This window comes from Alexandromys fortis, unplaced genomic scaffold (assembly GCF_014885135.2).
Source record: "Alexandromys fortis isolate MF-2015 unplaced genomic scaffold, M_Fortis_MF-2015_v1.1 scaffold_290, whole genome shotgun sequence".
Classification (NCBI taxonomy): Eukaryota; Metazoa; Chordata; class Mammalia; order Rodentia; family Cricetidae; genus Alexandromys; species Alexandromys fortis.
In genome coordinates, this window is record NW_026068167.1 from 794699 (window position 1) to 818562 (window position 23864).

General features: G+C 40.6%; 1 protein-coding gene across 1 annotated transcript in view; it reads right to left on the reverse strand.

Moving 5' to 3' along the window:
• The window catches only part of Tnrc6b (trinucleotide repeat containing adaptor 6B), a 235908-nt gene that overhangs the window by 69042 nt on the left and 143002 nt on the right, over window positions 1–23864 (reverse strand). Inside the window, exon 5 of the mRNA XM_050128244.1 lies at window positions 5674–5761. Within this exon, the coding sequence (XP_049984201.1) occupies window positions 5674–5761 (88 nt within the window). The remainder of the gene's footprint in view (window positions 1–5673; window positions 5762–23864) is intronic.

Here is a 23864-nt window from a genome sequence, read left to right on the forward strand (position 1 = left end):
TCTGGGAGGGAAAGGGGAGGCGGGGAGGAGGCGGAAATCTTTTTTTTTTTTCAATAAAAAAATTATATTTAAAAAAAAAAACTTTCTACTTGTTGAATGATGTATTGGGACTGGTTAGCCATTCTGATTGCTCTAATTCCAGAAAATCCAACAGATGTGGCCAGAAACTAAATTACCACAAAAAGATTCTACCTGAGTATGAACTCAAATAGCTTTGAGCTCCAACTTAAGCATGAGAGGCTGGCTCATCCTGAAGTCAGGAATCATGGTTGCAAGGAAGATTTGAAACCAAGCCTGTATGATCTCAATTATTCATTTACCTGGTGGAAATAGTCATTTCCCCTAGCAGGGTTTTGGTAAGGGTTACATCAGATAACCATGCCAATGTTCAACTGGTATCTGCTATCATCATCAAAGTTATAAAGCAGAACATAAGACTGAATTATGCCAATTTTGATCAAAATGTATGAGTGCTTTTTAAAAAGTACTTCAATAAGTAAGAGTCTATGAAAAAGCCTAAAATGATGGGTGGTTAACTATAGCAATGGACTTGTGAGGTCATGCTGGAAATCTTTATATGACAGAGGTAAACTACTCCAGATATTGCTACAGAGCAGTGTGGAGTGGGGGCACAATGACACCGTGACATTCATCATATACTTCCTGTAATATAAAAGCAAAACCACAAAAGGGCCACAAAAGAAAAACATCCCAAATCAAGTAAGCCAGAATCCTAGCCACAGATACATTACATTGTTAGTACCATATCTGACCTACTTTTCCAAACTGTCAATTTGCTAAAGGACTTTCACACTATCTGACTTTGAAAGAAGTTATTAAAAATGAATGCTATGCTCCAAAACTCAGGGACCACAGAGGAAGAGGGGGGCAGGAAGACAGTATGAGCTAGAAGAAGGTAGGACCAAAAAAGGTCTGGACCATTACACTCATGAATTCACAGCAGTTAGAAAAGACCTGCACACACCTCTAACTCAGGATCTACTGACAGCTGACGGCTTCTGAGGCAGAAAAAGCTTTCTTTAAGGGTTAGGCTCCTGGACTGGCTTTACTGGGCATAGCAGTAGAAGGCCCCACACCCTGGACCACAGGAGCAGCACAGTTACAATCAGTAGGCTATTTAAAAAATGTACATAGAAACCCTGTCTTGAAAAACAAAACAAAACAAACAAACAAATGAAGACAACAGGATATTGGGAGTTGCTGATGGGGTGGATCTGGGAGGAGTTGGGAGAGGAATGGGAGTAGTAAATATAGTTAAAATATATATTGTATGCATGTCTGAAATTCCCCAAACCAAAAATATATTAAACAAAATTATGGTGAGAGATAAACTCATATATAAAAGGAAGTATATTTTCATTTAGGCACTGTTTTATATACTTTCAAATATTACCCAAAATGTAATTAAGTGAATGGTTAATTAATTTAAAAATGAATGTTACAATCATCTTTAAAAGACGTGTGGTTGGTAATCATTCCAGTTTACTGCTATTCATGAAAACATGGTCATCTTTGAAGTGCTTGTCCGGTAGCTAACCAGCCCGCAAATAGATCCTAGCACACTTAGACTCTGAATCTGACCTAAACACTCTATTCTTAGGACTCCCTGGAGCTCTTCTTACATTTTTGCATTAAAGGACAGGCTAATTGTACTACACGGAAATCTGTGGAAAAGTGTCTTAAAATGAACCTGCTCTCCACTACTAATTGCTCAGGCTCAATTCTAGTGAAAAGCCCTTGTACATTTTTCTACAGTCCCCAATTATCCAAGAATGAATGGTTTGATTCACACACCAATTCCTGATGACAATTTAGGTTTTATTCCATTGTAACTATTTCTTGGAATGCCACTTTGAAGATCAGTTGAATAAAAGTCAATACTTCCCTCAGTTTTAAGCAACAAATCTAAATCATGTTGAATATGTCTTATAATGTGGGTGCTGTTACAACAGCCAATTCTCAGATGTTGGAAAGCTGGACAGTCAGAGTCAATGTCCTGCCAACATTACACAATGCTCCTTTCGCAGCATCAGCCTAATGAATGAATGGAGTCCTTCTTTACACCTCTCTCGTGAATGGGAATTCAACATGGTTTACTCAGGGATGGTTCTGGAAAGAGCCAACTGCCATTGAACACGGTGGAAAGAGGTTCATGTTTAATTTCTGTGTGGAAGAAATTTAATTTTAGCCCTAAATGAAAGTCAATGTTTTAATAACATTACACTGGCATCATTCATTCTTCTTCTCCCTGCAGTGCTGAGGATGGAACCCAGAACACTCTTCCACCAAGATACACAGTCAGCCCACTACCACCCATTCTTGAGCATTCCATCACTCAACAAACATTCTGAGCAACTACTGGGTCCCAGACACGTGAATGTTGCTGATATAAATATAAATTTTAGGGGCTGGAGAGATGGCTCAATGGTTAAGAGCACTGACTGCTCTTCCAGAGTTCCTGAGTTCAATTCCCAGCAAACACATGGTGGCTCACAGCCATTTGTAATGAGATTTAGTGCTCCCTGCTGGCATGCAAGCATACATGGAAGTAATGCTGTATATATAATAAATAAATAAATCTTTAAAAATAAATAAATATAAATTTTAAGAAATGTATACCTAGTTTAAAGAGGAAGACAGACACAAAGTGGTGGTTACAAAATTATGAGGAAAAAAAGAAAGATGTGGAAGCCAACTAACAACCACAGAATAGAATTTCTGGCATATTCTCTACAATTCTTTCTTCCAGAGCACATTTTATGACTTCTAGCTGTCTTTACAATAATGCTGGGACCACTAAAGCAATCACATGGTAAGCTTTGTGCTCTTTCCTTAAAATTGCTAAATCAGAATTTAATTATAAAATTATACAGTGGTTCAGCATAATAAAATGTTGTCAAAGACAAAGTGTCAGCCTAGACTTTGTTAGCTGATCTGAAATGTTTTTTCTTTTTGGCAGCCCTGGCTGACCTTCAATGTCTTTCTAATACTTTTGCTTAGACCCAAGAATTGGGGTTACAGGCAGGCGTCACCATGGCCAACAAAAATTTTTATATTAGTCATGATTAATCCCTTCAAATTTAAGGTTATTATTATCTTTGTCATTATTTCTTTTTTAATTTATTTTTATTTTATGTACATTGGTGTTTTGCCGGTAGTAAGTCTGTATGAGGGCACTGGATCCCTGGAACAGGAGTGACAGACAGTTGGGAGTTGCCATATGGGTGCTGGGAATTGAATCTGGCTCCTCTGGAAGAGCAGACAGTGCTCCTAACCACTGAGCCATCTCTCCAGCCCCTGTCAGTATTTCTTAATTGGTTTTCAACATAGATGCATGCACTTGGGGAAGATTGTCTAGCTGTATAAACTATACACTTTGTGTAAATAATCCCAATTCAGTTTCCAATGTAACCAGATTCTCCTTTATTTCAAATAAATTTCCTATTTGTAGAATACATAATAAAAGTCTGCAGATGCGTATTTGATTTACAAACATGAGATGCTAATATTTTTAATGTAACAAACATCTATGTTAAGAATGAAGATGGAATATATACCTTTTGAAACAAGCACTGTCTCCTTGTCATCTAGACAACAACCCCTATTCAGATCCTTGGTGTCCAGCCTATTAACTCTGTTCCCAAACTGGGAAATTCTGGACCAATTTAGTAGATGAAATGTGTGAAAAAGACAAGATCTCCTGAGTAAATTGTGAGCATGGGGATCATGGGAGAGGGTAGAAGGGGAGGGGAGTAGAAAAAAATATATAGCTCAAAAAAAAAAAAAAGTGTGGACCTGGAGGGAGAAAGTTCTCTCTAAGTTCAATCTCATTATTACACTTGAGGTTTTTTTTTTTCCCATTTTGGGTGGTAGTGGTGTGTCAGAAAGGTCCAGGGCAGGAGCGCAAAGACCACAGGGCAATAGAACCAATATGCTAACACTAGTGCACCTGCCTCATTGACAGGGAAGGGGGCTCTACATTCCAAGTGCTCTCTCGCTCTTTTGTGAGATAGTTTTTACGTAACCCACTTGGCATAGAACTCTTTATGTAGCTGAGGAAACACCTTCAGTTTCTAATCATTTTGCCGCCACCTTTGAAGTAGTAGGATTGTAGGTGTACATCACCACACCAAGCTCATTATCTGCTTTTTAAAATTCATACTCTTTATTCTGGAATTGCAGGTAATTCTGATAGGCTAGGATCGGCAGCATGAAGATAGGATAAAAGATGTACCACTATCAACATGACAGAAATACCATTAAAAGCAGACAAAACTTTAAATCACACAGCAGTCTGATACAGTACTAAATAATAACTGCCTGTTCCTTTAATGAAGTCATAAAGAATGAATTACATTCATACATTTGACACACCAAGGTTATCTATAACCCAATTCAGAAAGTCTTTCCAAGATTTTTCAAATGCTGTTCCTCACAAATGTTCTATTTAAATATGACTTCAAATAACAAAATTTTAGGGCATGCATCTTCAGTGATGCTGGAAAAACTTGCAACGTGGCCCTTCTGCTTCCCATTAGGTCTGATGGCCTTTACTGTTCTTTGTGAACAGTTCTGTCTGAACCTCTAACAGTTTATAATACCTCTACAAACTAAGGTTTAAAACCAGTAGGGACCCTCATGCTGACTGACCTCAGTGAGGTCCTGCTTCCCAAATCTCCATGTAACCATACAAGACCTGGCCAGAAAATCTTGTCTTCAGAAAAAGAACCACATCAACCCTGAAGAGCCAGAGCCCATGATCCACGTTACTACAGGAATAGTTAAGAAGGGAAAAGCCCGGCCAGGCAGGGATAGGAGCAATGCTCTGAAGTAAAAGGCTGCGCCTGTCAGGACGTTCTCACCACTCTCAGCTTCCAACAGTCTCATCAGACAAATGGTTTCAGCTCTGTCTTTTCTTTAGTGTCTTTGCTCTCCAAGCACATTCCTCGTAGCTATGCAATGCTCTATTCTCCAAGGGACTGTACAAGATACCATTTCCTTTTCAGCGTTTCTGAGACAGGGTCACACTATGCAGCTCTGACTGGTCTGAAACTTACTATGTAGCCCAGGATAACCTCAAACTGAGCATCTTCCTGCCTCTCAACATGTGTCCCCAGGGCAGTTCACTGATGGGATCATTATAAAATAAAATTTCCTAAACTATAGTGCCAGGGACAGGCAAAAATAAATAAAAATAAATAAAAAAAATAGGGCATACTCAAGCAAGTTTTAAAAAGTTTGTCTAGTTGGATGGTGGTGGCACATGCCTTTAGTCCCAGCACTTGGGAAGCAGAGGCAGGCAGATTTCTGTGAGTTCAAGTCCAGCCTGACCTACAAAGCGAGTTCCAGGAAATGCCCCAAAGCTACACAGCTTCTGTCTTCAAAAGAGAGAGAGAAAAAAGTTTGTCTATAAACTTGGAGAGAAGATGGATACTAAATTATGATTCAGCTAGTGAAACACAAGTTGGGACTTTAATATTGTTTACTAATGTTTTCATACAATAAGCTGAAGCACTATTAATCATTCACTGTATAGTAATATGTATAAACCTCAAACATTTTTCTACTTTCAAATAAACTAATAGGTATTCAAGTAAGGTAGTCACTAATTAGGGAGCACTGGCAAATGATAGACCTAAATGCCTAACTCACCTTCTGAGTGGCTTCTTTTTTCTTTTTATCCTCTTTCTTCCTTTTCTTGTCTTCCATTAACTGTTCTTCCCTTTCTTGCTCCTTCTCTCTGTAAAAGAAGTAACACCAGAAAGGTTACACAGCACATCCATACCCCATAGAGCCATGGGTTTCTTCCTTCATCACTCTGCCTTTTCCTTTTTTTTAATTTCATTTTATTTTAGGGATATAGATATTTTGTCTGTACTATCTGTGTGACTGGTACCTGAGGAGGCCAGAAGAGGATGTCGGATCTCAAGAACAGGAGTTATAGATGGCTATGAGCCATCACTGAGTGCTAGGAATTGACTTGGGTCCTTTGGAAGAACAGCAAGTACTCTTAACTACTGAGCCATCCTTTAAGCCCTTCCACCTCATTTTTTTTTTTTAGACTGAACCTATAGCTTGCTGTTTATAGTAGACCGAGTGGTTGATAAGCCCCAGGGATCCACCTGCCTCTGATCCCTAACCCCCTGCCCTAGAGCTGGGATTATAGGTGTGTACCACTAATCTGGCTCTTTTCTTCCTTCCTTCCTTCCTTCCTTCCTTCCTTCCTTCCTTCCTTCCTTCCTTCCTTCCTTCCTTCCCTCCCTCCCTCCCTCCCTCCCTCCCTCCCTCCCTCCCTCCCTCCCTCCCTCCCTCCCTCCCTCCTTCCTTCCTTTCTTATTTTTGAAAAAACAAAAACATAAGTGAGCCAGATGGTGGTGGCAGTGGTGCATGCCTTTAATCCCAGCACTTGGGAAGTAGATCCCTGTGAGTTTGAGGTCAGTTGGGTCTACAGAGTGAGTTCCAGGACAGCCAGAGCTATACAGACAGACCCTGCCTCACCCCCAACTCCAACAAAAGAAACCACAAGTGCTGGGCATTTGAACTCACCAGCTATCTCCTCAATCCCACTATTTGTGTTTTTAAGGAAGGTACTAAGAGTCCTAGAAATCAAAGTGGTCTCTGTTGGGTGAATTCATAACTGCATTTTTTTCCCTACAAATACAAATCAGGTCAATCAATCTGCTCCATTCAGCAGAAAAAAACAATAACATTAATAGACCTCCAGTTGAGGAATTGTGCTAAATCTTAAGATTATACAATTTATATTACAAATTCAAAGTAACTCTGAAATGTACTATTTATTCTAACTATGGCAGTTAGGATCTTAGGTAATGACACATCAATTCATGGCTTCACAGACATCATCTAGAAAATAATCAAGATAAAAAAAGATTAAAGAAGCAACTAAGGAACTAACAAGTTTGCAAATGGCAAACCCACAAAAAAGAGTTCCAGAGGGACTCCGGTCTAGGGAAGAAGGCAGAGCTAGTCAAATGCACTCAACTACACAAAGCAAAGGCAATCAGTTTTTTTGTTTTTGTTTTTTTCAAGACAGGGTTTTTTTCTGTAGCTTTGGAGCCTGTCCTGGAACTCACTCTGTAGACCAGACTGGCCTCAAACTAACAGAGATCTGCCTATCTCTGCTGGGATTAAAGGCATGCACTACCACCGCCTGGTGGCAATCAGTATTTTTACCCATAGAAAACAAGAATTTTCTACATCAGACATAGCAGTAGGCAATCCCACCATGTGGAATGCTTTGGGAAGTGGAGTAAGAGGGATTGTTGAGTTATAAACTACCATTGGCTACATTAAGTGACACTTCATCAAAAACAAACAACCCACAAAGCAAAACAGTATTTTTAAAAAACTATTTACTTTCCTGTAAACTATCACTAAATCCACATACACAAATATCAGACTTTTTCTCCTACACTGCTGGGCATAAATACACAAGTTTTATATGCAAAACTCAAACTCCAAATGTAACTTTCATATGAAAATACAACCAAAGGCAAACTTTTCTTGAGCTCCCTTAGGTCCATTGATGGTTTTCCCCAGCTGGGACTGTGTGCTGTGTATGTGAATCTGCAGCAGTACAGTTCGGCCAGTGCTGGACAGAGGGTTCAGGGCTTAAGAGCACTAGCTGCTTTTTTGAAGAGGACATGAGTTTGATTCCCAGCATCCATATGACAACTCACAACCAATGCCCTTTTCTTTCCCTTCCTGGGCACTAGGTACTACTCATATAGTGCATAAATATATACACAGACAAGACATCTATATGCATCAAATTATAATAAATTTTTGAAAAAGAAACTGGGACGGATGGGTGTGGCCATCTAAAGGGGTTGCCCAGTCCCCTAAAGGGGTTGCCCAGTCCCCGTCACAGTGGCTCTAGCAATGCCGCTCTGCCTCTCATCAAGCGGAAGGAGAGGACGAGGTCCCTATCACCACAACTGAGTCCCCACATTTTATAGTGATACTGGCTACAGAAGAGGAAGCCATAGTCTGAACATCTCCTGCTTAAATATTTGGTGCTTTGAAAAAGCAAGTTACCATTTATCCTAAGTATAAAATTTCCAAAATTAAATTTATATTAAAATGCCACACTAAAATAAAAAGGTCTTAATGAGATACATTCTCAAAAAACAACTAACCTTTTTGAATTCTTTCCTATAAACAGGTAATTCAGGGAAGAGAGTGAAATTCATGCTCAAATAGAAGGATACTTCTTTCCAAAGCAAATACTTTTCAAAGCTTTCTAGGACACAAGCTTTGCTTTCTCCGTTTTACTTTTCTTTGAGTTTTTCAGCAGCATCTTGGTAGAATTTAAGTCGTCTTACTTTTCACCTTCTTAGGGAATTTTTACTTTGCTAAATTGTATTTAAAAGCCCACCTGACTTGCTTGAATCAAACGGCGTAGGACTTGCCTCTTACTTCAGGTGTTACCTATCTAAGCTGCACAGAATTATCATTTTGAAAGCTCTAAAGATCTCTGTGCTGACTCAGAGCCCAAGCAGAGTGAGGAGGACACCCACTCTAGCGGCAATGGAAAGGCACTTGCATGCAGAAGGGTGACAATATAGAAGGGCAGTAAAACAACAGCAGCCAGATTTTTCAGCCTCAACAAAAAGGAGCTACAAAAATACAATGGGGGAAGAACAAACACATGGAGTTGGATCTAAATTGGTTAGCAGCAAGTACTCATTGTTTTCAATAAACAGAGACATAACATATACATGTGCCTATTTTCTCCCTTCTCACACCCTCCCTCTGTGTATCTGTAACTATGAGGCTACAAAACAATGAATACTCAAATAGTAAGGAGCCTACTTAGCACACAGACTTGCAGCTTTTAATTACCATTCTTTACTAAAAGAACCACAGTTATTTGGGGGGAGGAACCAAAATGCTAATTGGAGGGGTTAGGTCCAGGGAAGCGTACTATGAAAACAAACTGCCTGCCACAAAGTAGAAATCCTTAAATTAGAAGACAGATTGATGGGGATTCTAATCTATGGGATGACATAAGATCACTGTAAGTATTGCTAAAAGAGGTTATAAATCATGTAAATTTGTAAAACAAAGGAGAAATAAGAAATGAATAAATTATGAGAGGTGAATGGAATGGAACCTTCAAAGAGCTTAAAAGCACCTACCCACAAAGTACTTTTCAGTTTTGAAGGGGAAGAGTAATAGTAGGCTGGGAGATACAACCTTAACCAAATACTCTATCACCCATTATCATCTATCACCATGGGACTTACCTATCAGACAGCTGCACCATGAAAGCTAAGAGGCAAACTACAAAGCAAAAGGTTGGAAAGCTTCCCAGGTCAAAGTCATGGAAAACTTGAAAACTGCTGTGAGTAGAGGGAAACTGGGGGGCTAACACCAAAACCATCAGGCAGTCCTTTTGCTACAAAGGCTCAAAAAGCTGCAGTTAGGAGGCAATCATGGGAGGGATATGCCTTCAATAGGGCAGAAGAGTCAATGGCAGCAAGGAACCAATATTGACTTTGCATTTTGTTTTGGTTTATTTTGAAGCAGAGTCTCACTGTAGCAGCCCAGCCTTGGACTCACTATGTAGTCCAGACTGGCCTCAAATTCAAGCAATTCTCCTGCCTCCACCTCTGGAGAACTGCAATTACAGGTGTGAAGCACTGTGCAGGATGAGATCTTTCCTTCTGGTGGTCATACTGCAGGAGTACAGGAGAATGTTCTGTTTGCCTAAAAACTCTACAGCACTGGTGAAGAGCTGCATGTGCCTGGGCACCAGGTCAGTGGCTCATTCTCAAAACAACTCAGGAAAAAAAAGAAAAAGACTTTTCAAAATCATACAGATTTGAACTCTAAATTCAAGACTGTCACCCTAAACAACAAACACAAAACTACTGCTCAGGCATCATTCCAGCTCAGTGACATAAGATCGCTAGGGATTTCTTTAAACCACCCCCTCCCAAGTATTCTAACAGGCTTGAAAATTGCTGACACAAATGTACTCATTAAAATCGACATATTGAAACTTTACCAAATGTTGGGGCAGTTAAGAGCACTGGTTGCTTTCTCAGGACTCAAATTTATGTCTTGGCAGCTATACAACAGTTCACAACTGTCTGTAACTCCGGTTCCAAGGGATCTGACACTCTCACAAGACACACATGCAGGCAAAACACTCAGGCACATTAAAAAAAAATAGTTGGGCAGTGGTGGCACATATCTTTAATCCCAGTACTTGGGAGGCAGAGACAGGTGGATCTCTGTGAGTTCGAGGCCAGCCTGGTCTACATAGTAAGCTCCAGAACAGCCAGGAGTATTGCACAGAGAAACCCTGCCTCATAATAATAATAATAATAATAATAATAATAATAATAATAATAACTACTTTACCAAGCGTGCAAACTAACAAAGGAAGGAAGGAAACAGAGAAGAGAGAGAGATAGATGCCAGGTGAGGTAAGTTCCCCTTAACCATCCACAGTTTCTAAGTATGAAGGACAGGTGGATGTTTCTTTTGTACCTACCTCTTCCCTTCCAAACTGCTACCAAATCAATTCAGCAGACTGTATTTACTGAGTTCCTATGACTTGCTAGGCAATAGTGTCCACAGGTGACTCAGTTTCCAAATATATATGGAACCTAGGGCCCTTCAAATCCCTCACAGCCCCCAGGGATTCTCATCTGTTTACCCCAATGTTCTGCACACATCTCTTTCGTGTGGGTCTGGACATAAAAGGTGAACGGCCATTGTCTAGGAGCTGGGTTTACTACTAGGTACCAGCACTTGCCTCTGTAGGAGGCTAATCTGTCACTTCTGCTTTCATTTGTTAGTACTGAAAGAACTGAAGTATATGTAGACAGACAAGAAGATACAACAGGGAATAGACATTACAATCCAGAATAAATCTAGAAAGGTAAGAAGTCAAACTATATTCCCTCTGGCCCCTCCTGTCACACTGAGCATAGAATTCAAGGCCTCCTGCATGCCAAGCACAGGTTCTACACTGAGTTACAACTATAGCCCCAAACTACAAGAGACCCCAAAGGGAAAACCAGCATTGTTTATCATTTTTGTAATAGTTATCAGTTGAAAGAAAACTTTTGAGAGTGGTAATTCTGGTCGGTAAGCTGTCTTAGTGTGTAAAAGGCACAGCTGTCAAATGTGACAAGCTGAGGCTGATCCCTGGGAGCACACTGTGAAAGTAGAGACCCCACCCTTGCAAGCTGTCCTCGAACCTACACACCTTTGCACACAAACACACAAAATAAAATGTATTATTTCTTTTAAAAAACACATACAAGGCCATGCATGGTGGTACATGCCTTTAATCTCAGCACTTGGAGGCAGATCTCTGAGTTTGAGGACAGACTGGTCTACAGTGTAAGTTCCAGAACAGTTAGGGCTACACAGAGAAAACTTGTCTCAGGAAGAAAAAAGAAGAGGAGGAGGAGGAGAAGGAAGAAGGAAACTGGAGGGGAGGAGAGGAGGAGGAAAAATGCTAATTGTGGTGACATGTACTTCAAATCTCCATGTGTGTTCCTAGGACTGGCTAGAAACAGCCTAGCCTAATTGGCAAGCTCAAGGTTTCAAAGGGAGACTGTCTCAAAACCAAACTGGATGGCTCCTGAGGAATGAAAGACTCCTGAGGCTGACCTCTGGCTTCTAGATACATGCACACTAGCGTATATGCTCCCCACACACACATAAAAGCCGGTACTTGAATAAAAACGAAAACATCCAATAATGTCTGAGCTGTAGCACAGGAAGAACTGCTCTGCATGAAAGTTCACAATACTGAAAGCAATGGAGCAGACATTCCTGAAAACCTGCCCAAAGGCTCCTGTAGCCTGACACCAAGCAGAAGAAAGCTAACAACAGTTGATCTGGACTACAACTTTCCAGTGCTGTCCCTCAGGGGGCAAATACAACCTCTACTTCCCTACTCATCCATTCTGCACACTTTACCACCACCAAAAAAAACAACAAAAAAACCCTCCCTTTTATTGTTCACTGTCAAATTCTAGCTCTCATACCCACTTGCTTCAATGACATCTTCCTTACCAACTCAAATTCCAAAGAAATTTGCTCTCTTCTGTACACAATACAACTGTTGTCCTGCATGTGTTAAGGCAGACACTATATCACCATTAGCCTCAGGGCCTACAGAGCCTTCTGTAGGGTAGCTGGTCCTGTTAGGAATGTGTCTTAGGAATTCCTCTCTGTGTTTTACACATGAGGCCCGGAAAATGAATCTTGTTCTTTAACAAACACTAGGTGTCTCTAGCATGAGCCAGGCACCTTCTCAAGCACTGGGACGAACTTCAGTTTGCTGAGGGAAGAGGGAATAAATATTGTCTACAACAAAATAAGAGCCAAAAAGAAATGTTTCAGGTGGTGCCAGGGCAGGGTGAATTGATAGAGAATGGCATGGCTGGGAAAGGTCCCTGTGGACGGCAAGAGAGCACTCTACACAGGGAATAACAAGTAACAAGGGGCAAGGTAAGAAAGGAGTGCTCTCAGAATGAAAACATTGTAAAATCAGATGGCATATACATCTTCCTACACTGGACACAGAATCATGCTCACAAAATCCTGTAGTATCCCCACCTCCAACCAAAAGGCTGCCTTTCCCAGTGAGTATCAATACTGAGATCTCCTGTAGCAGGCCTGATCCAGAGCATCCCGCACACGTCAGTACATGGATGGGTATGGAGGAGCTATCAACCTGACTCTTCTTGTCATTTGCCTCATACAGGTACTGAGAACACAGGAGGGGTTCCGTGTACGTATCTATCAATGAAAGAATAAACACTATAGGTGTGTGTGTGTGTATGTGTGTGTGTGTGTGTGTGTGTGTGTGTGTGTGTGTGTAATTCAGTAATAGAGCACTTGCCTGGCACATGCAAACCCTGGGTTCAAGCTGAAAAAAAAAAACCAACAACAACAAAGAGTGAACAATGCTTTCTGTCCTTTAGATGGGAGACATGTTTAAAGAAAGTCTCAAAGCCAACAGTGGTGGCACACACCTTTAATTCCAGCACTCAGAGAGCAGAGGCAGGTAGATCTCTGTGTGTTTGAGGCCAGCCTGGTCTACAGAACAGATTCCAGGACAGCCAGGGCTACAAAGAAACCCTGTCTTGGGGTGGGGCAGGGGGAAGCTTCAAAAGTACAGGATAAAATCTAATAAGTACACTTCATGACTGTGACGCACAGTTACTGACCCATAACAGTAAGCAAAAGAGACAGTCCCTAGACAAAGGACAGGAAACACAATGCCAGGAAGTCATGACAAATGCCACGAATAAAGTTGGTGAAGGGACACGCAGTGTGAGACATTTGCTGCTACTGCTGAGGCAGTGGCATCTGAACAGAGATCTAAAAGGAGAATCCTATGGGGGGCACAATGACCTGCCAACAGTCTAGCCGTTTAGGGAGCAGGAGCAGGAGCACATTGGGGTCCTGGAGTTTGAGGAGAGCCTGGGCAACACTGTGAGCTTAGGAGGGAAGGGAAAAGAGGAGTAGAGAAGGAAGAAAGAAGAGAAGGGAGAAGAAGTGACAAGACTAGTAAAGAACCTGGTGTTTATGAGCTTACTTTGTTGGAGGGAGGCAGAGAGCCAGAGCCAGCATCCTGTTGATACTCTCACACTTTCCTGAGCTTACTATGCAACACGTCAAAAGTCCTTGACTGCTATTAAAAATACTCTCTTCTGCCTCATTCATTTATTCCCATAGTACTTGCTTGATGTTGAGTCTTACGCAGAGAGTCCAAGAGTTGAGTAGCAAAGAGGCCATGCTTCTTCTGACCTTGAAGCTCTGGACCAGACTAGTTAACCACAGAGGCAACATAGGGGAGGAGCCTATGTCCTTTGTGTTCAGTTCTCCTACTCCAATGATACTCCTGAGTACTCTGAGGAGAGTTTGGTAGTGCCTTTGGTGTTTCAAAGTATGAGCAGAAAGTACAACCTCCACCTAGATAAATTGCCAGGGAGTTATGCTGAGTGACAAAGCCAGTGCCAAAGGCTGTGTACTGTATGATGGTACACGTGTAGCATGCTGTGTTAAACCAGTTAAGAGATCACCCGTGAAGGACAGGAGAGGAAGGACTGTCAGTATCTTGGCTAGTACAGTAAAATGAACTGTCTAAATGAAGGGCCAAGGCTCAGTTGGACAGGAAATGGCTACAGATATTCAGGAGAATCTTCCCTTTCTTAAAGGTCTGGATAATTGCTCACCAGTAGCTTCCAAGACTACCCACACCATGGCTGTCTAAGTGGCAGCTCTTCTAGTCCCAGAGTTTGCAAGCAACTCCACAGACTAGAGGACAGACCTGAACAGATACAGTCACAGATACAGTTGGGTACAACACGGAAAATGTACCAGAGGCAAACTGCTATTAATGTGTATCCAGGAAGTCCTGCCAAGTGAAAAGGGCCAAATTATGTACTGTCTGATGGCATTTCTGACAGGACAAGTGGTTGGTGCCATAGGCTGCAGGTGAGAACACAACAGATGAGGTTATAAAGGTGCCCTGTCTCCAAAGTGATGGAGATGTGACAGAACTGTGTAGAATTATTTATGCACATATACATAAATACAAGTAAAAAAGAAACCTTGTAAATCCATGGGTTATATTAATGTTACAATCTTGGCTGTGATTCTGTACTACAGTTTCACAAGCAGTTACCATTGGGGAAAACTGGGTTAGAGTATGCGGAATTCTTTTGTACTGTTTCTTACAACTCCACATGAAATCTACAATTATCACCACAAAAAATTCAATAAAAAAAACAGCTTCAAATACTGACTCATCTTTTTGTCTCCTAATTAACACATTTCCAAGGAACCATACTTAAAATCTTTATTCACTTTATTTCGTGTGTAGTGTTTTGCAAGCAAGTATGTATGTGTTCCAGGAGTGTGCGTTGGTGCTTGCAAAGAGGGCATTGGATCTCATGGAACTGGAGTCACAGATGGTTGAGAACCATCATATGATTATTGGGAATTGTCTCTGCATGAACAACAAGTGCTCTTAACTACTGAGCCACATCTCCAGCCCATACTTTAAACCATTTTGAAACTAGCTATTTATAAAAGTTGTATCTCAGAACTTTAGAAAATTTTTAGTCGACAGTCCTAGACAATTCGAAAATATTCTAGAATCTACACTTTACCCTGCTACATTTCAATCATTACGGTTTTCTAGCTAATTAACTAAGTAGATCAGATGCCACAAGGTCATTTAGAATGCTTCTATACCACACTGTTCACAGTAATTCTTTTAGCTGTTACTCCATTTTCTGGTAGTGTATCTCAGCTCTGTTATTACCAATGCTAATTCCAAATCCCATCGGGCCTATTTCCCAGACTTTCTTATGACCAAGGACAAAGTCATTCATGCTGCCATAAAGAGCACCTATGTGCTATTTCAGTGGGGAATACACAAGGTTCTCATCCTGTCAGAGAGTAGGACAGGGATGATGTGGTCCTGAAGCCTACAAATGTGACAGCAGTTTCCTGACTGTGCAAGAGGAGCCTGGCCCTCAGATCCTCACGGACCCCTGAGGTGGCATCACAGTTTAATTATCTCTGTCCATCAAAGAAGTGTATGCCACTCACTGTCTGCCCACTGAGAACTCTCCTCAACAGATTTAAACAGAATTTCCAAACCACATCTAATACTTGTGATTTGTCAAGTATGTATGTCCTTAAAAGACAAAAGGTAATCCTTGCAATTTATGAAACAGAAGGAAAATAACTAGGCACAAACCATTACCAATCAAAACCAATTAAGGATTAATGATACCATATAAATATTTGGGAAGAGAAAAAGTAACAAAAGGGTGCATTGAAAAGAGTTAAACAGAATGTTCCAAGTACTCATTGAAAGTGTTTTTCATTTCAAATGCATAAGAAAGGGAGTCTGCTGGAATACACCAATTTAGACAGAGGAAATGATATAGTAGGGCACTCCAAATATCTGTGTTGGATTTGTTCTTAACATTATTTCATTTGTTGGATCTGACTGAGGGAATTTAATGGAATGCTAATGTAATTTGTACATGATATTAAATTAGAAGACACAGCCAAACACTACACTGGAGATAGAAATCATGTTTGAGACTGAGTGGCACACAGGAAGAAAACATTAACATTACAACTACAGAACTTTAGTAATACATTTCTTTACTCCAGAGGGGTACAGACATTTCTCCTGCCTTCAGCTACATCTTGTGATAAGCAATATGTCAGTTACATACAGTATCTTCAAGCTTCCTTTGGAAATGGTGTAAAATAATGCACAATACTGCATTGTATCAAACATCAGTAGCACTCCACGAATGCACTCTGGTCATACTTAGCATTAGCAACTGGACTGTCTCATCATGGTGCTATGGAACGGTAAGATCACTCTGCAAAGCACTTTGGCTCTGAAAGAGTGAAACATACACTTGCCTATGACCCAGTCACTGAACTAACAAAACGTGTGCCTCCAACAAAGACTTTCAAATAAACATTCATGACAGTTAGTAATTGCTGGAAACTAGAAATGCCCAAATATACTTTCAGAAGTGCATGGATAAATTGGATACAGAACACAACAAACTGTTGCTCAGCAATAAAAGGAATGAAGTACTGATGTACACAACACAAATAAACCTCAAAATAATGATAGGTAAAAGAGGCCAGACTAGAGGAGCTGCTAAATTATTCCATTTGCCTAAAAATATCAGGAAATGCAAATTAATCTACAGTGATAGAAGGCAGACAGATAGGTTTGGGGAAAGGTGGGAAAAGATGGACAGGAGGGTGGCAAGTGGGCAAAAGGAGACTTTGGTGGTAAAGAACATATTATCTTTTGTATACATATCAAGATGTATCAAACTGTATAGTTTAAATACAAGCAGTATATTATATGTCAATTTTATCTTAAATACAAGAAAAATAAAAAGTCTCTTTAAAAAGTTCTATGGGCAGTGATGGCACACACCTTTAATCCCAGCACTTGGGAGGCAGAGACAGATGTATCTCTGTGAGTTTGAGACCAGCCTGGTCTACAGAGCAATTTCCAGGACAGGCTACAAAGCTACAGAGGAACCTTGTCTTCAAAAACCGAAACAGTTCTAGATGAAAATCCTAGATGGCTTCTGCTTTCATGACAGCACAATACTCCTTAGTCCTGTGAACAAGTTCTCATTTTAACAAGTGAGATCCCACCTTCAGTGTGCATGCTATTTGCCAAGATCAGACTTCTAACATGGAGTTTCTGCACCATCAGCACGTCTCTGATGGGTAGGCACTCTCATCTTTCAATGCAAATTCAATCCTTTCTCTATTTTTACCTTCCTATCTCATTGCTACAACCCTCTGGATTCTTAACTTTCATTTGATCAGCAATGCCTACATGAAGTTATCAAAGCTATTTATTTTTCATCCTTGTGAATTTGACTGTCTTAAAATACAAAGGTTCTTCATATTCAAAAGGTCCCTTATGGCGGGCGTTGTAGCACATGTCTTTAATTCCAGCACTCATGGGAGACAGAGGCAGGCAGACTGCTAAGAGTTAAAGGCCAGCCCGATCTACATACATAGTGACACAGCAAGTTCTGAGCTAGCCAGAAAAAGGGGATTGGGAGGGAGAAAATAAGGGCAGGATGGAGGGAAAGACAGACATGGAGTGGTGGTATCTAACCTTAGATTTTAAGGTAAAATTTGGTAAATGGAACTTTGCTAACATTACTGCCTATTATACTCCCCAAAGTTATTTCCCATATATAATGAATATGGCAGGCTCCTAAAGGCAGCCTAATAGTAGCAATGCTACTGATATCCAAGTAGGCTAACAAACAGCACTATGATAAGAGCTATACCACATACTCCAGTATTTCTAATATGGAACCACTCAAGGACTAGAGAAACCCACAAACAAAAACTCACAAACAAAACCCCACAATTCAGAGAAACACTCTAGCCTCCATATTTGACAGCAAGAAGCTGAAAAAAGGAAGCTTTGGAAAGAACTACTCACTACAAGAGTGATAACTATGTTCCTACCCAGGCAAGAAAATAAACTTGTCATTAAAACCCACAGCACCAAGGCACACATACCTAGAAGAACCTGAACACATTAACAGGAGATGGGGAATGCTGTCACAAACAGGCAGGTGTTTGGGGCTATTTGTTGCCTCTGGGCATGGCCTGATGCACTTTTTAAACGGGGCTGATGAGGTGACCTAGTAAGTCATTAACCTACATTACATACAGTGAGGAAAGGCAGGCTCCCAAAGCTGTCTTCTGACTTCCAAATCCACTCTGTGGCAACCACATGTCCACAAACACAATAATAACAAAATACTTAATTTAAAAAAAGACTAAATAGCTGGATGTAGTGACTCACGCTCATAATCTCAGTACTTCAGAGGCTGACGAAGGAAGACTGCCCCAAGTTCAAAGTCAGCCTGGGCCACAGAGCAAGATCCCACTTCACATAACCCAGCAGTAATAACTGACTTTTGAAATACATTAAGACTGTCAGCAATTTCATTCATACCAAAATTAAGTTGAAACTCCCCTCTGTGATAACTGTACAGCAATTCAAGAGTGGAGTCTGACTAAATTCATGGTATCCAGCAGCATCAGTGGTCAAGGCCTGGAAAAAAGAGTACTTTACCATGGCCACACACACAGGGCCTCTTCTCTTCAGGTGCTGACTGGAAGCTAAAAGCTGAGCACACCCAAGGCAGAAGGAGGTCTGTGGTTCTAGGGCACTTCTTGCCAACAGCATCAGGAGCCTTGGCCCTCCTCTACATTTCCCAAGGGCTTCACTTGCACACAGAAGAAATGAGGCTTACTGATGTCATAAGATTCTTTTAAAGCAACATTAAAGTTTATGGAATCCATGTGAAGAAAATGATTCAAACAGTACACTGCACTCCTCTCAGAACCCTAAATTCTCAATCCAGCCCTGAGAGGTACCATGGAACAGACACAGGGAAGATCAGAAGAGTCCAGTTATAGTTGGTCTTTAAGTAATTTACACATTCCTCTAGGTTTGTACCTTAAGGAAAAACAAGCAAACAAACATATGCTTTATGCCAGAAATTGAGCAGAAGAGATTTGGACTTTATTTATGAAGGTTCATGGCAAGTGAGATAGACAGACGCACAACAGAGCACAGACTTCTTTGGTAACCCTGGAGAGTGCTTTGTGAATGATCTACCCCTGTAACCTTCCAAAGACAATCTCGGCCATGGCTCATTTCCCGGTGGTACTGCACGATTCCCATTTAGTTCATACCTGCTATTCTAATTTGGGAAATGCTACAAGAAAGGGTGCTATTTGTGACACTTATCTTGGTATGAAAAAAAATTAGCACAGAAGAAAAGCAACCCTGAATTCAAGATTCCACAGGTGACAGTTGTACCCTACTTCTCAATGCTTATAATTTGTACTCTATTTTCAGAATGGTAAAAATGGAAAGTCATGTTCTTGCGTGCCAGTAGTTGTTATGTAAATTTAGAAAGCAGAATAATTGAATTACTCTGAAGGAAATGTATATTTCTGAAAGATTAGCATGTTTAGTAGTAATCAGTAATGAACTACAGAAAAAGGCTGACTTGTGAACTCATATGACCCAGTTCTTCAACCAAAATTACATACCAGGAAAATGACTTAAAAATCTAAAATACAAATTATATATATATAATATAGCCTTTTGTAACAGTCATAGCAACACTTAAGCTGTGAGATCAGATAGAGGATGCCTAACCCATTCAAAATGACACCCAAGTCTCCACAAAGACACAGTACAGCACCTAATTTCTACTTAGGTAACTGGACTGTGTTTAAAATGAATGAGAGAAACTTGTTAACTGTCTACAATCTCAGTAACAGCTATGTGTAAACTTTGTTTTTCTGAGAGATACTTTTATACTACTAAGAAGGACTTTTCCCTCTTTTGAGAAAAACATTCTTTCTACGAGTATTAGTTACATTTTATTGCTATGAGAAACACGTGACCAAAAGCAAGAACTTAAGGCGGGTACCTGTAGGCAGGAGCTGATGTAAAGACCATGGGGGAGTGATTCTTACTGGCTTGCTTCTCATGGCTTGCTCAGCCTGCTTACTTGCACACCCCAGAATCACCTGCCCCAAGGGCAGTACTGCCCACAGTGGGCTGGGCCTTTCCACACCAATCATCAATCAAAAAAATACCCCAAAGGCATTTTCTTAATTGAGATTCTTTCTTCTTAGATGACCCTAACCTGTGTCAAGCTGACATAAAGACACACTATGTATTACTTGAATCTAAATATTCTATTAATGAATACACACAGTAGTTCTTTAATTCTGCAGTGTTTCAGGACTCCAAGGGTCTTTTAAAGTCTCTTGAATTTGTCTCATAACCCTATACCCAAATATAGCCAATCAGGTCAAGCATCTCTTCTCCCAGGTGCCCTCCCCTTTTCAGTGCCATAGTCAGGGATGAGGAAGAGAAACTCAGTTTAAGATAACATTATAGGCACCGGAGAGATGGCTTGGTGGTTTAAGAGCACTTATTCTTGTAGAGGACCTGGGTTTGATTCCTAGCACTCACATGGCTTACAGCTATCCATAATTCCAATTCCAGGGAATCCAACTCCCTATTCTGATTTCCTAGGACACCAGGAATGCATGTGGCACACAGACATACATGCAAACAAAACATACATATAAATCTTTAAAAAAAAAATCACAGACTTGCCTCAGTGGATAAATGGTGCTTATGCTAAGCCTGATGATCTGCATTTCACCTCCAAGATCCACTCCTATAAGTTGTCCTATGACATGTGTGCCATGATATTACACGCGTGTGTACACTCATACACACTCACCACAAATAAATGGATAAATAAAATGTGATATAAAAAGACTACTACATTGTTTGGACATTAATGGCAAGAATTCTGGCAAGTTATCCACCTTTTAAATCAGTTTTGTATCTATGTACTGGCTGTGAAAACAGCTGTGCTGAGCTGGTATGCTACCACCACCCACCTAGCACAGGAGTTGCCCCTAGGCCTCTCCCACATCACAAACTCACCTGCAGGAATCAACAAAAAATAGCTATCAAAGGCACTCCGCTACCAAAGAAAGCACTTGTATCTATAAAATGAGATCTATACATCTAACTCTTTACACCAAAGAACAAATTCCAGATGGGTAAAGAGGGAAGAGGAAACAAATAGGAGGAAGAAAATCACACTAGGAAACAGTGCATAATTAAAAATATATAATCTGGAAATAAACTTTCTAACTATGATACAAACTCAGCAGCCATAACAAATGACAACATATCTGACTACAGGAAAACTTTCCACAATTATCAGCTATAAAATTCTCTGTGAACAAAGTCAGTATTTTGAAAAAACACCAGTACTTTATATTGCTAAGAGCTAGATTCCACATTCCTACACATCATTGAGTAGATTACCCAGCGGGAAAATGAAGAAAGCACACCACACCCAAAAAAGGAAACATATAGGAATAATGGTGCTGTCAACAGTGAAAGCAAGCATCCACAGACACCACTGTTGGTGAGAATGTAACCTGGTAAAATCTCTATGTAAAGCAACCTGGCAGTTATTTATCAAAATTAAAGTACATACTTTGACCCAGCTATCTTATTTTTTGGAATTTATCACAGGAAAATAATTACTCATGTGGGGAAGTGTATATGTAAAGAATACTCATTGCAACATTGTGTGTAATAGCAAAGATTAGGGGACTAGTTAAATAAATTATATCTTATCTACTCAGGGAATACTATGCCATTGTATAAATAAAGAAGTTCTTTCTGCACTAACAAAGCTAGGTCTCCAAGATATATTGCTCAATTTAAAAGGCAAGATCCAAAACATAGTTCATGCTGTGGTATATGTAAGTAAAAGGGAGTTGATACATGATCTTTAAATCGGGATAGATAACTTTGGAAGGAAACAAAACTACTACTTCTACAGCTACTGCTACCACTGTAGACAATTATACAGTCTTAAAAAGTTTGTGACTGCTTAGGCATGTGTGTACCATAGCACATGTAAGGAGATCAAAGATCAAGTCCCCAGAGTCAGTTCTCTTCTGTCTTCTTAAGAGATCCTGGGGCCCAGCTCAGGTTCCTCTACCAGATGAGAAATATTGCCAGTGCCAATCTGTACAACCTTGGTATGTTTGACTTTTACTTTTAAACTTTACTCTTAAAAATATTTTTCTCAAAAAGATCAAAATATTTATTTTTATTTTATGTGCACTTTGTCCACATGTATGCATGTGCACCATTTATGTGCCTAGTACCTGTGAGTCACAAGAGAATATTAGATTTCCTCGAACTGTATTTAAAGATGGCTGTAAGCCACCATGTGGGTGCTGGGAATTGAACCCAGGTCCTCTGCAAGAGCAGCCAGTGTTCTTAACTAATCACTGAGCCGGTGGGCGATGGTGGCACATGCCTCTAATCCCAGCACTTGAGAGGCAGAGGCAGGCGGATCTCTGTGAGTTTGAGGCCAGCCTGGTCTACAAGAGCTAGTTTCAAGACAGGTTCCAAAGCTACAGAGAAACCCGGTTTTGAAAAAACAAACAAAAAACAGAAGCAGAAAAAAACAACCTCTGAGCCAGCTCTCCGGACTTCTAAATATTAAATACCATACATAGGACAGAGGTCAGAGGACAACTTGCAGAGCTCCCGTTCACTCCCTCCACCGTAGACTGAACTCAGGTTGTCGGGCCCACAGCAGGAGGTTTTACTACTGAGTAATCTTTCCAGCCTAAGTTCAAGTTTTAAAAAGATAAATTAAGAGAAGGCACCACTAGAGACACTAGGTAAAAGATATAGAAGATTCTTACCACTGCATGCAAGCATACAATTCTCTCAAAGTAAAACTGTAGACAAAGATAATTGTTTCATTCAAGTTAAATTAACTCAAAAGCTGGAAGGAAGTCAAAGGAGTGGTCAGGATAGAAACTCCATGTTCATAAGACCCCCTGAGGTTATACCACAGAAGACGTTAAGGTTTCTGAAGAGACAGGTCTAGGTCCTATTCAATACCCACACCTTTTGAACTCTTTCTGGCTCATGCAGACGCCACCCAGGCAACTTCATTCCTCCTTTATTCTCACCACAGTCAAAGTATCAGATAACTAAGAAGGCTCCCATTCATCTACCCACAGCTCAGCACTGTCTAGTGAGTGATTCACAGGGGTAAATGAAAGTGCTTCAAACATGAAAATACAGACTGTTCGCTCAATCAGTCAGGAGAGAATGAAATTCTCTTCTGCAACAAGCTGCCAGTAGAACACTAAGAGGTTCCAGTGACTCCCTAAATCACCTGCAGGAGGGGTATAAGGAAGTGTAAGAATGGAACATCACAAACAAGCAGACAAAGGTTGAAGGCATCTCTTAAGAGCAAGACTCTGGGGTTGTCTCCTGAAAATGGAAAGAGTTGGCTGGGCCAGGACACTTTCACATCAGGACACTATTAAGATCCTTCAATTAAACCAGCCCATAAAAGGCTATCCTGCTCACTAGGGAACATCTAATTCTCAAGCACAGTACACCTGGGCTAAGGACAGGCACAGACAGTGTCCAGTGGGACTCTGAGCAGGGGACAGCAGGAAGGCAGAGAAAGAGAGAGAGCACTGTCAAGAAAAATCTCTAAACAAGTTAAGTCTGCATGTACCTGCCTTCTTAGTGCTCTCCTAAGGCACAACACTGTTCCTGAAACACCAGCTGGACCCTCACATTGTACACTTGAGGTTTATTTTAGGATGGAGAATAGGTGTTTACTAGACAAATAAGCAAACAGGGCCTC